The sequence below is a fragment of the Plodia interpunctella genome, chromosome 2 (assembly GCF_027563975.2).
Source record: "Plodia interpunctella isolate USDA-ARS_2022_Savannah chromosome 2, ilPloInte3.2, whole genome shotgun sequence".
In the NCBI taxonomy this organism is placed as follows: domain Eukaryota; kingdom Metazoa; phylum Arthropoda; class Insecta; order Lepidoptera; family Pyralidae; genus Plodia; species Plodia interpunctella.
In genome coordinates this window covers 257,477-270,993 of record NC_071295.1, presented here as the reverse complement: position 1 = coordinate 270,993, position 13,517 = coordinate 257,477, and the positions used below count along the sequence as shown (strand labels likewise).

Sequence of the window (13,517 nt, the reverse complement as noted above, 5' to 3'; positions counted from 1 at the left end):
CCATGGATATAGGGCTGTAAATATCCAACGTAACATAAATTAAAAAAAAAAAACAAGACTATAATCCTTTGAGCATCCTTTTCATGACCGTTTTCATTCAATACGTTCATTTCAATTTTAAATTTGAATCCCACTTGAAATTTTACTTCAGTTTTGAGGTTTGCTGATTTTTACTGATATTTAAATACCGCATCAACCATAGATAAAAAAATATACGTAATACCTGCCAATTTTAAACAAGCATTATACTACCTGCTATTGATTTGCAGAAAAATAACAAATATTCTCGTGTAATTTTTGATATTATACTTTATAGTAAATAGTATCGACGTATATTTATAACATAGTATAACTTATATTTCTACGTTTTTGTGGTATAGTAGCATGCTCTCCATTAGATTTGCTTCTCTACCCGTATCTGGTGAAACATGTTGGATTAAGTTTTTATTTTTAACACCACATTGAAAGTAATATATACTCACGTTTATCGAAATATATTATCTTTGTCTTTAAGATAATCATATTCAATTAGCGTTACTTGTAGAACAATGAGTTATTGTCAAGTTATTGTTGTTGTAAGTAACGCTAATTGAATATGGTTATCTTATCGACAAAGATAATATATGAATATTGCTTCGCTCCCGTGGGTCTTTCAAGATAAAAAGTACCCTATTTCCTTCTCCGTACTTTAAACTTTGAGTATGCAAAATTTCAAGAAGAATGGTTGAGCTTGGAAAGCGTGAAGAGGTAACACACAAATCAATCTGACTTTCGCATATAATATTATTTAGGATTTAATTTTTTGGAAGAACATATATTATGGCAGAAGCCGAAACTTAAGATTGACACAAATGCACGCTATTAAAAAGTTAAACGCTGTAGAATATCACACAACTTGGCATACAAGAATACCGTCACATATCTGAGTCTGGGGAATTAATTCCGGCCGACTGTCTGTCACCGGCAGACCGAGCGTTGCGGTTCCACCCATATTACACCACAATCCAAATAGCCTCCAGTCCAGACGAGAACTGGGCCAAGAGGTATAACTATTTATCTATCTTATACGACAATGTGATGATTTCAACCTTCTGAAAAGCCTTTGCTAAGGGTAGCCGGTAATGCTACGGTTGATAGTAATGACACTGGTGTGAATATTCCTGATCTCACAGAAAGTGATGCAGTTAAAATATCGGTGCTAATGTTGTGTATAATAAAATGTGAAATTAATTAAGAATCTTATGGCAAATCAAACTCGCAGATAGGTATTTATATACACAAATAATGCCATACATCTCAGTCTGCGAAATTAATCCTATCCAGACGACCGTCGCCTGTTATCAGCAGAATCCGATCCTTGTGGTTAAGACTGATATACAAATACAGAACTATAAACATTATACATACCTATAATAAAACTGAAGAAGGATTAGAATAGTTTATTGCGGAAAAATCTAAAATTCTAATAGTGAACTATTGAGCTGATTTACATGATAATAACGAAGACTTGATAATAATGAAATATATTTTTGAATCAGACCACTATTCCTGTCTTCCAGAGATAACTTCGAACAAACTCTTTTGCTTTATGTAATTGAAGATACTGTTTAGGGATTCCATGTTAAAGAAAATGCTCTTTATTGATTGCTCTTTAATTATTTATACGCGGACACAGATGCGTGATAAAAAAAACAAATTTATTGATTTTATTTAAAGAGAATTGTGTTTAAAATCGGTAATGTCAAGCAAGAAGTATCCGTAAGTTCTGGCTAACAAACAGAGGATAATGACAAAGGACTTTGTTTTATAATATGTAAGGAAATGAACTAGTTGTGCTAGAATGTAATGTAGTTTATAGGATACCAAGAAGATTACAAAAAAGTACACTGGCCTTTTGTGACCCAGGTCACAAAAGGCCAGTGTACTACCCAGTACACTGTACCAGTGTAATGTACCCAGGCAGATCATAGTAGTGATAGAATCTGTTCTCACCCGCCTCAAGAAGTATGTTCCAGGTCAGTTTATATAGATTACTATTTGGAAAAGAAAGAGCCAAAAGAGAGAGAGCAAGGATATACCAACCTGCTTCGAGCCGCATATCTCTCGACAGTATAGCACCAACGGCGCTGGCTGCGCGGCAGCGGTATACTGCTGCATGGACGTCGCTTCTATACTGAGCTGCCGGGAATGGGCCCAGCCACAGGGTACCGTTCGGGAGCGCCTCTCTACAACAATACAGAAGAATATTATGTAAGTTTGAATCTCAGCTTATAAACTTCCTTCAATGATGCAGTTGCATGTGTAATGAAGTTTCCAGATTTGATGCGATATGGAAAAACTTTTTGTTCGCAAACTACAAAACCGAGCTTATTTTTTGAAACAAAGTATTAGCTACAACATTTAGACCTATTACTAAGTCAATTATTATTCTTAACTTTTGTGACATTTTGTTTGTTATTCGACCCGAACAAAAGATTTTATAACAGTGGTGAAAGACCGAAAAAGAAAGATATTATATTAGAAAAATGCAACTCAGCAGTTAAATCTTATACTTGTAGATTATTTAATGCAGCTTTTGAAGAACAAAATTGATGATCGATAAATCCCTCGTGTAATCCACTTAGCATAACCCGCAGTTCGGTCATTCCTCATTCTCTAAACTTACATATATTAACGACCGCCCGACCCGATGTTTCCATCATTTTTTATTCTTTTCTGAATCAAAAATCACTCATCATTAATCTTATTCACCAACCGGAAATGTATAAAACGATTTGTATTCAAAAATGGCACAGAATTCAATAGGAACGAAAGAAGTTTTGATTAATTACAGAACACACCGTCTTGGAATGACTGTTTTTGTTAAAAATAAATCCAAAGATGTCCCAGTGAAAGGGCACAATGAACCCTTTTAAATCCTCAAAATTATGTAACAATTTTGCGAGAATAACAAATTGTTTTGACAGCGTGAAAAGATTTTCCAGTTAACGTTTCGGAGCTTGGATTTTTGGATTTACTCATGAATAAATTTCAATTATCATTCCTTTTAGAATACAAAATAGATTTTATATTTTTGACAGTTCGTTATGAATTTATATTTTTAACTACATTTTGATACATTAGGTAGATATGCTACTATGTTTTTACTGTATGTGTCCCTACACAGCTTTATTCTGAAGCGAACACGAATATCACTGAAAACATGTCCAATTGTTTTTTTATTAATTACGCATTTATTTGACAACATCAAATTATTTAACCGACATTTAAAAAAAAAAGAGTACGTGCAATTTCACCTGAATGTGTAATATTGTAATCCTCAAGATTCTCCTGACACAGTTAATACGAGCGTGTTATGACAGCAAACATACGGTAACTGCGATGTATTTGCACCATTTAGTTTGCAGACTTACTCCAATTAATTCGATATCGTATGTATATTAATTTGTTTTGTGAACTTATACTTGCTATACGTTCCCAAAACAAATGAATATACATTATATATCGAACAACTGATAAACGCGTGGCGTGTAATTCCGCCCTAGAATAAGACCATTCCATAAACTCCTGTTGATGTGGAACAAGGCGACTAAGGGACACATGGCTTTAGCAAATCAGGTAACAATAACACTTCCAAGGAAGGTTGTCATCAAGCAGGTGGGCCAGTTGAAAAACAACAGCTGAATCTAATTTATTTTTAAATATTTTTTATATTGAAGGCATCACAGCTCCGAATGCAACCGGGAACTCGCAATCATGAGAACGATAAAGCTAGTAATATACAGAGTAAATAGCTGATGGTGACTTGACGATATAATCAGATACTACTAGTAAAAGTAGCATGCACGAATATAATGAAAATAGACTCACAACTTAAACAAAATAATTACAAACGCAAATAACTATTTCTGAACAAATAGCAAATTCTGAACAGGTGTCCTTTCTTTCATTCAATAGGCACAATATGCTGTATAATAATTATATTATGAATGACACTGCCGTTTTTTAATTATACATGGATAAAAATGGTCATAATTTAATGAATTCGCGCCAGAAAATCAGACCTTAATAATGAAACATAACGCGTGCACGATATTACAGCTAGACTTTACAGCGTCATAAATACAATTCCAGGAATCCCTTTTGAAGCAAGTTTTCCCTCGTTGCCGGGTTAAGTTTAATATTACCAGTGTGGAAGATGCGTAAATTTTCTTTCTTATTGAAATGAAATACTTTCTTCCCAACATTGGACACAAAACATCGCTTATTGAGGTCATCACCACTACCTGTAAAGTACAATTGAAGCATTCAACTATTTATTTCTTATTATTTATGAACTAAATTTATCAGGAGGTAAGAAAATGTTCTTTATTTTAAGTTTATTTGTTTAATACAGTTGAATTGAATAGATACAATTAGTTTCACAACGTTGGACTTATCCCATATTATCTTCTAGTCAACCGGCAGTTTTTAAACTGCTTTTGACAGATCGTATAAAATTATAAACAACACATCACCAATCTTATTCTGACCTCTGTCTCTCCCTTGTACCAAATTTAAATTTATCAAATTTAAATTTAGTATAACTTTTGTTACGAAGTCAATTTTCTGTACATTTCCTGCTTTATCAAAGCAAACTAGATTCCCCTCCGATCTCATGTTGAGTACACGCAGATCCGAGATCTCTACTTCAAACAGCCTAACGAAGACCACATCATTAAGGAGTAATGACGCCGTAATCAAGCCTGTTTGCTCCGTTTAATTAATATAATTAGTAAGTCTCTAATTTAATGTTCGCCTTTAGCGGTTTCACAGACGACATGACCCTTTGGGAAGACGAATTTTTACTTAGACTAATTACTTACCGAATCTATAAAATTAACAAAAATATATAAAATCACATTGTGATTACAAAATGCCACAAAAACTATCACATAAAGTGAGTATAAGAAGATAACCATAACATAATTTATTGAACTAAGTAAAATGTTATTACAATATTTATAAATTAAGACATCTCTAAAAGTAAATCTTTTGTTTAGGTACACTTACCAGCCGAATATTATTATTCTCGTAATTTTATCCGACAAGCGATGGATATTTCTTATTCGATTAGTCAGAGAAACGTAAGGGAAAACGTAAGACAAATTATATCACATGATATTCATTCGGATATTGGCGATGAATTCAGCCGAGCGGTTCGGGCGACGTCAGCTATAGTTGTTATCTATTATTTCCATAAAACTCTGAATATCGTATTGCGGAATGTAATAAGAATTGACTTAGAATCAGCGATATAGGGATGGTCGAATCTGGCTTCCTACGTACAGGATAAGATTACATGCATTGAGAGAGGCGAAGACCTCTCGGCAGGTGTATCCCACTGCTGATGTGGATTCTGCAGTGGGATATACAAGGCTGCTGATGATGAAAACGACAAACGAACTATTATTCTAATAAATAGGTATATATTTGGAAAAAAATGTGAAACAGTGTTTATCTCTAGAAGTTCTGGGATTCAAAAATATTTTTGAAAATAATCAATCGAAAATCTTCAAGTTACACTAAAATCACCACAACATTGCACTGGCGTACAGTAAATGCTATATTCCAATTAATATTGGAACTACTAGTCTAGTCTTGTTACTAGTCTCTCATGGTAATCCATGAGAGACTAGTAACAAATCTATGCTGAACAGAGAATATAGAAGCGATTTAGATTTAGGAAAGCAATCGCTGGCAGAAACAAAATCTCGGCGAACGTTATAACATAATCATACATGAATTATTCAGGTCGGATATTGAATTATCCGAAGGTGCTCAGCTGAAGCATATAGACTGGCGGCGGCAAACAGGAGTCGAGTTTTGGGTTGCTACACATTCTGCTGGTTGTGGTTAAGATATAGGTTTTGATGAACACGTTTATTGTGTCTATAAACAATATTAAGTTAAAAAATATTGTATGTGTATATAGTGGAATGAGAGTTTTTAGGATACAATAACTTTTTTATAATAATATGAGCCCTTAAATGTGATAACAAAACTCGATTATGGAAAACTAGGTTCTAGGTTAAATATCAATAAAGTTGAATCATTGAAGAGTTAAGACGTCATGCGCTTGAACAGAATTTCCTTATTTCATCTTTATAACTACATTTTTACTGAAAAAACGAGAACCACGAAACTAGTAAAAATATGAACCGCAAACACATCTTTTTTTCTCATATCATCAGTCTAGACATTAATCAAAATCCACATCCATCAGCCAATATTCACACCCAGTTGCGTTCGGCTGTGTTCCGGCGTCGTGCTAATCCCAGGGGTGGAAGGAGACCCTCCTAGCCAGCTCCCCCCCCCTCACCCCCATCGAGAGCCAATGACGTGGAAGGGTCAGTAACGAGCTATAAATTTTGGGTTTAAACTTTGGACTGACGCCGATACGTTGGACCAAATTCCTTGGAAGACTTAGTAGCTACAAATTGCTTCGTTTGAGAGATAATTTGCGATCACTGTTTTGCAAAAAATTGCAAAAAAAAGTAGCTCACTAACATTTAAAACTACAAGTGAGCTCTTTATTTGAAATGGTGAAACAATGGTCTTAAAAAATTTTATGCATGAAACCAATAACTACCAAGTTCGATTAGAGAATTATGAGACTGGCACACAAGAAAAAAAAAACTTGTCTTCAAAATCTATAAGAATGCTGAGAAGTTGAGAAAGAAGAGAAAGCTGAGAAGCTCGTTCCAACTTTAAATAAGAATCGAAAAGTTAAAAATTCTTAATACCTCGGTGAATAATAGGATTTATTATTATCAAGCAGCGGTATTTAGTGTGGTAGGATTTGGAACGTTGGTTCTTTTGGTCGCAGCTCAGCTCAGCCGGGAGTTATGAAGAACAATGCGAGAATATTCCGTGGTGCAAATTTCCTGTACTTTTTCCACCAGTAAATGTCGGTAAAACTATGTTTTAAATATTGAACTTGAGAGTTCTACTACGTGTACAAATATTACTACATAATATTATTATCAAGAACATAATACAAACAAGAAACAGGTTACATCGCGTGCTCAGACACTCAAGGCTGCAACTCAAAGTGAGAATGTTGTGAGGCAGTTTCTCGGGACCCTTTGTGAGTCCCGGCCTCTATTGCACCTAGCGGACCTATTATTGGGTTTCCTCGTACACGGTCCAAGTAATAGCCAATCACGTAAGGCTTAAAGATGACACTTTTAAACTTAAAACCTATTTGTTCGGTGTAACCGAACACCTATGACGTCGGCCGATCGGTCGACGCTCTATTACTCAATTTTACTTACTTTTAGTGCACATTTGCAACTCCACGGAGCGGGTGAATTCTTTAACATAATTATTATAATTAATTGCTTCGTGTAAATAAAGTGAAGTGCTTTACACCGGCCTTTACTCTCAACATCAACATCCAACAACACCTCACTCCCCGATTATCTCTCGACTCGACTCTATTACATTAATGTTAAGTAAATTTTTTTTATCAATGTTATGAGCTTGTTTAATGACACGCCAAGTCATATCTTAACTTTTCGGATCAAATACAAATAAAACTAAGTATAATAGTTAAATTTGCCTTATAAAGTACAATGAAGCCCTAAGATAAATTTCAATCACCTATGTCATGGCCGTATAAAGATTTTAACAGTCACTATCGCAGGTGGATCGCACAATCTATGACATCACTGATAGCAGGCTCAGCAAATTAGCACGATTAATTTTAAATCGATTTGGTGACTAGTAAATTACGGTCATTTGTTGGATGTATCACTGAAGGACAAAAAAGACAGGTGTGGTGATAACACAATTACAGCTCCTTGGAACGGGAGCCATAAAACGGAACTCCATAATTGAATAGAACAGTTACATGCTGGTAACGTGTCCCGTCCGACCGCGGCGGGATCCTAATCTGATCAGATGTTTCTAGTTTTGGGAGCCGTTGTAATTACATTACCCAATGTGTGAGACATGGTGTGTTCTGCAAGAAACATGATAGCTTTTGTAAAATTTACTACATGTCCTTTGACATGATTTAATTCTGATTTGAAGTTTTTATTGTCGATGCTATTTTATGTTGTTATCATCACGATACTCCTTGAAACCAGTCAAATCAAATGCAAATCAAATAAATGCTAAACCAAATGAAAGAGAAATTGGCATTCATTTGTCTGTACTATTATTATCAGTTTATTGTCAAATACCATCACTAACATATAATATATGGTACGTATTCATCACTAACATATTTTTAAAATTTATTCGGTGCATGTTGATCACATCTCGTAAGTTATTTAACTGCTATTGATATCACTAGAAATAATTATAGTATTTACTGTACTCGTAACATGCAAACGTTTATAAGTATGACCAACATAACGAATAGTTACCAACACATTGAACATACACATGACTTTGTCGACACTCAAACACGAATCCGCTGTGTCTTATGTCTTGGGCGTAACAAATATTCAGGCCAAGAGCGGCTAGTTTGAATTTCAACGAGCCGACCTCGTTAGAGCTGGATTGATACCAGCCTGATGAATTTATGTAGAGGTAGACCCTTCATTATGACGCAGTATCGTCTTACGTACTTGAAAGGGCTTATTTTACATACTTTGTCTAATTGATTTTGATCAAATAAATATGTTCCAAGGGAGAAAAAGTGAAAAAGTTAGTGCTTTCTTAATTTTCAAACAATAATAATACCTATTTTAAGTGTAGCCAAAATTATAATCAAATGTATTTCAAACCATCAAAGTCTGATATTGAAGATGCCGCAAAATATATAAAACCTAGTTTTAATGGCTTTTTGAAATCTGTGTCACTTAATACAAAAATAAATTTCAATTGATTAAAGCAATTTTAAAGATTACATCGTCGGTGATGGAAGGATATGGAAGAAAACAAGCCTTAAAGGATAAGGGTAAGAAAATATGTAAATAAATATAAGATAAAGTTGATGACACGATCCAACCTGACCATCATGACCAGGGCTTGAAGATTAACAAGGGTTATGAATAATTTCCCCATTGCACGGAGCGGAATCGTGCCCAGTGGAATACTTCGATCATACCCGGTATGTTAAGTAATGCTTAATAATTCATGGCTATGGAACTAATGTGTTTTTACACAGAGTGGATAGTCGTTACCATCAAAATTAAATGTTTGATAATAGCCTGCTGTCCACGTCTTTTATTGGGTATAGATACTGTAGGTTTATGTTTCTTAAATACTACAAGGCATAGTTACATAGTTTAAAACAACAAAACGAAAATTGGATAGTCAAGCTTTACCCACAATTTTTGTTTCTTTTTATATTTTCTTATGGGAAATGTTTAAACAATTGGCGATAATGACCAAATATAATAACTGAGTCTTCTAAACGGGATAAAGTAATGTTTGGTTACTGATATCTACCTAGACTGTTTATATTAAGCATTTTAGATGAAATTTTCACGTTATAGGTAAATGTTTTGGTTCAATCTGTGAAATAAGATTTTATTTCGAATTTCCTTGGCTTAGCTAAATAATTAGCACAATAGATCAGATTCACTGAATGATACATTTACTCGGGATGCAGTAACTAATTGGTATGACGCGATGACAACGTCACGGTTGCCGATAATTGTGCACACGGCTCGGCGCACGCGGCTGATCCGGGGTGGGCCCGGTAATCAGCCTGAGCAGAAATAATTACGAATATAATATCATATCCCATTTTATGACAGGCTATCGACTGGATTTTAGTTGGGAAATAACAAATTGTTGATATAAAACACGCAAAACTATTCGCTAATAAATAAGTAAATTCACCTAAAACATTATAGTTGCACCGAGAAATTCATACGATTTTTTTTTAAATCATTCCAAATTTAGTGAATTAGATTAATTTATGCTATACATTGGAGTGGCGTCAAAATTCTTCTTATTTTTGGACGCAAAAAAGTTTAGATAGATGGGCCGCCGCCGAATCAATTTCCATGAATGCAAAATTAAAACCGATTGATTATTGATAACCGATTGATTTGAATATACCTAAGTATAGAAATCGGGTAACAAGCCTTTATTTATACATGTATAGCTAGGTGGTAATACATCGTGTGGGATCGTTAATATCGCCCGCCGGCGCATGTCTGAATAACTCGCGCCGTTTAACTGATGGCTCACTTTATTACACTTTGCATACGGCGCAAATATATTACGTAGGTATGATTTTTGATGCCAGAGCCAGGAATTACGAATTACTTTTATTTGTATAGTGACTTTTTATAAAATACTAGAGGCCCGCCCCGGCTTCGCTCGAGTAAATCCATAAAAATAAAGTTGCCTATGTTACGTCGTTTATATATGTGCCAAATGTCGGCAAGATCGCCATTTTGAATTTCTCCATTACAAATAAACAAAACTGCTAATTTAGAATTCAGGGCTAAGTTTACAATGCAATATAATTTTTCGTATTTTCTACAATAAATGACTATCTATCCCTTAAAACAACAAATACGTGTTGTATTACTATAACCCAAGCTCCATGGTATTTCCTAAACGATGTGCGATGTTCGGCCTTCGTCCGGGCAATACTGGTTATTTCTAATATTGGCACCGACGAAATTGCTGAAAAATGTTATAATTGTAACCCGGCTCAACCTAAACTTTTTGCTATTATATAGTGGGACACTAATGTTGACTACAAAAATATGCTCAGTTATTAATTTCGCGAGTATTATGGAACTAGGTACTCCTATCTCATTCAAATAAATGGTTATTCGATTATTCTTGAAATAATCAAGTAGTTATATTGTTATAATAATTCGTACCATTCACTCATACATAATTTCGTACAAATTCACACTTCAATAGCATGCGAATGTTAATAGCAATTTATTGGTGCTTATTGTTTTTTGGTTTATTTATATGTTTTATAGCTTCATATGTATGTACTAGGTGTGTAGTTCTTCTTCATAGTCGTATTTCTCATAACTGAGGGGTCGTGGTCATTACGTGGAATTATACACACAACAACTTTTTTGGCATTAGTAATGGAGTGGTTTGCCATTGCCTTCTCCATTTCACACACAAGTTAATAATCAACCAGTGTGCAGGTTTCCTCACGATGTTTTCCTTCACTGGAAGCAAGTGGTGGTCGATGAAAACTATACACGAGTCAGTTTGGTATACAAACTCATGTGACATGAGTAGGATTCGAACCTGGGCCCTTACGATCAGGCGGGCGTCTTAACTATTACACCACCACCGCTTCGGTATGTAGCTAGATGGCGATAAATTACGTCAAATTTGACGTTGATTTTAAATGGCGCGCAACTGACTTTTGCGCACGTAGTTGACGGTGCAATCCACCCTAAACTGAGTGTTAATTGCGGTATTTTGAACCACTATTTTGAACCACCAATTTCACTTTACTGGCCTCGCTAACTCGCCTAAAGTGATATTTCTGCCAACTTTGGTTGTACTTAATTGTATTGTTAGGAATTTCCATCTGCTCGTATATTAGCAAAGTTGGTGCGGTGAGCGGGTGCGCAACTATTTAAATATTAACGGATTACTTCCTCGATTGCGTGCCAAATTCCAGACAAAGTAAGGTAATTAAATTTCTGTTTTTGAGTACATAATTAGCGCAATAATCTAATGTATGTGTTTCTTCTCTATATGAGCATACATCGAAACAATTCAGACCAATTAATATGAAATACTTGTAAAATACGAATAGCGAGACTGAAATAATTGTGACACCTTGTTTTGTAATATTTTTAATATACACTTTACTTGTTTGGTCCACATTTGAAGAATTTTAAAAGACAATAATTATGCGCGTATTCCAATTTGCTTAGAAGTAGCCAACCAATAGCCCGGCATTATTTACAAGATAAGGTACAAGTTAACCATCACATTAATTAAAGATATCCTGAAAATAGAATACCAAGTCCATTAATTAATCCATTGCAAAAGTTCCCAACCATAAAGCAGTCTACTATCAACCACGCAATTACCTCTCTCCAGGTGATACAGGCCAATTATTTGATTACCCTGACTTTTCATCAGTCACAAAAAGTTCGACGCCAAATAACAGAGCGCGCCCATTTCATGGCTCGGTGCCTGCGACTCGCATTAACGAGCAAACTGAATAAAAGTTAAACTGAAGGACTCAAGGTGGCGGTAGTATCATCGGGGCTTTGTGTTTTATTTTTATTTAGATAAGTGTCCTCTGCTCTGTGGTTATCGGTATTTTTTCCTACAAATTTCTCTCTTTCCCTTCTCTAGGTTCTAAAGTGGACTTTTCAAGATTAAAAGAAACGAAACGAAAATTTTTTGTTCAACTCGATGTACCCACAGGTACATCAGTCAATGACGTCAAAAATTTACTTAAAGCTAAAGTAGTTTGTATGGAATATATCTTCTTTTACAGAAAAGTACAGTGTGTACTTTTAGTACATACCAAAGAATGAGGTTTTTGTAAACCGTTGCAAGCTTATTGATAAAAATAAATAAAAATAGTTTTAGACAGTGATATATTCTTATGTTTCGTATTTCCCTTCATATTTGTATATTTGATAAACAAATAATTTTAAGATATTAACTAAATTTATTCCAAAATTACGGATGACTTTTTTTACTTTCAAATATTGTGGATTTTTTTATCAAAAAAAATTAAAAATTGTTTCGGAGAGTTTAGCGAGGATTCATTTTCAACTAATGATAAGGTTCTCGTTGAGATTACAAACCCTGAAAGTGTATTATTAAAGCAGCAATAGGTCGTAACCACACAAAAGGCCACACCTGTTACCGCGAAAAGCAATTTCCAAAGAGAATCGCGAAGGACCATAAACCGTTACAACCTTCTTTTGTCCAAACGGCCACCACGCAATTCTGAAGAACACCTCCCGAGAATTCACCGCCATTATGAAAGAACACTGGCAGGAAATATTTTAATGTATTTCGCCATTTTTTTTTTAAAAAGAACAAGATTTTCGCCGTCAAGGTTTAATGGAGTGCGGTAACTCGCTTAATTTTAATATTAGATTCGCTTTTGCGAACTTGCTTTAGTATGGGTTGCTTTTGCGTTACTTTTTTCTTTTCTATTTTAATCTCTTTTTAGAAGGAGTTCGTTGATGTGATTATAATAATTTAATATTTATTTGTTTATATATCGCAGTAAAGTTTTTTTCTATATGTTTCGATTGTTTTGATTTAAGATATCTACTATTTTAAAATTTAAACTGGCTACGAATATGTTTTAATTAATCTTTGCAAAAGAATAAAACTGGAAATTGAACTACAGATGAGAAAATTTGCGAATTTGATTCATATAATGTTTACCAGTCTTACAGAGTACGTGATAAAAATATTACTGAGATTTTTAAGCCGCGGGCAAAAGCTAGTAAGTAACACAGTCAGTTTGGGTTCAAGTGTAATAAAAGGAGCAAAAGAAAATACCTGCGAGCCCCCAGCATTAAATTATTATACGGTGTATGAAT

The 13,517-nt window shown here is 34.5% G+C and overlaps 1 protein-coding gene across 1 annotated transcript in view; it reads right to left on the bottom strand.

The window, feature by feature from the left end:
• Window positions 1-13,517, bottom strand: part of LOC128679895 (cell adhesion molecule Dscam2-like) — a 121,725-nt gene that overhangs the window by 45,153 nt on the left and 63,055 nt on the right. The window contains exon 4 of the mRNA XM_053762403.1: window positions 2,083-2,225. Within this exon, the coding sequence (XP_053618378.1) occupies window positions 2,083-2,225 (143 nt within the window). The remainder of the gene's footprint in view (window positions 1-2,082; window positions 2,226-13,517) is intronic.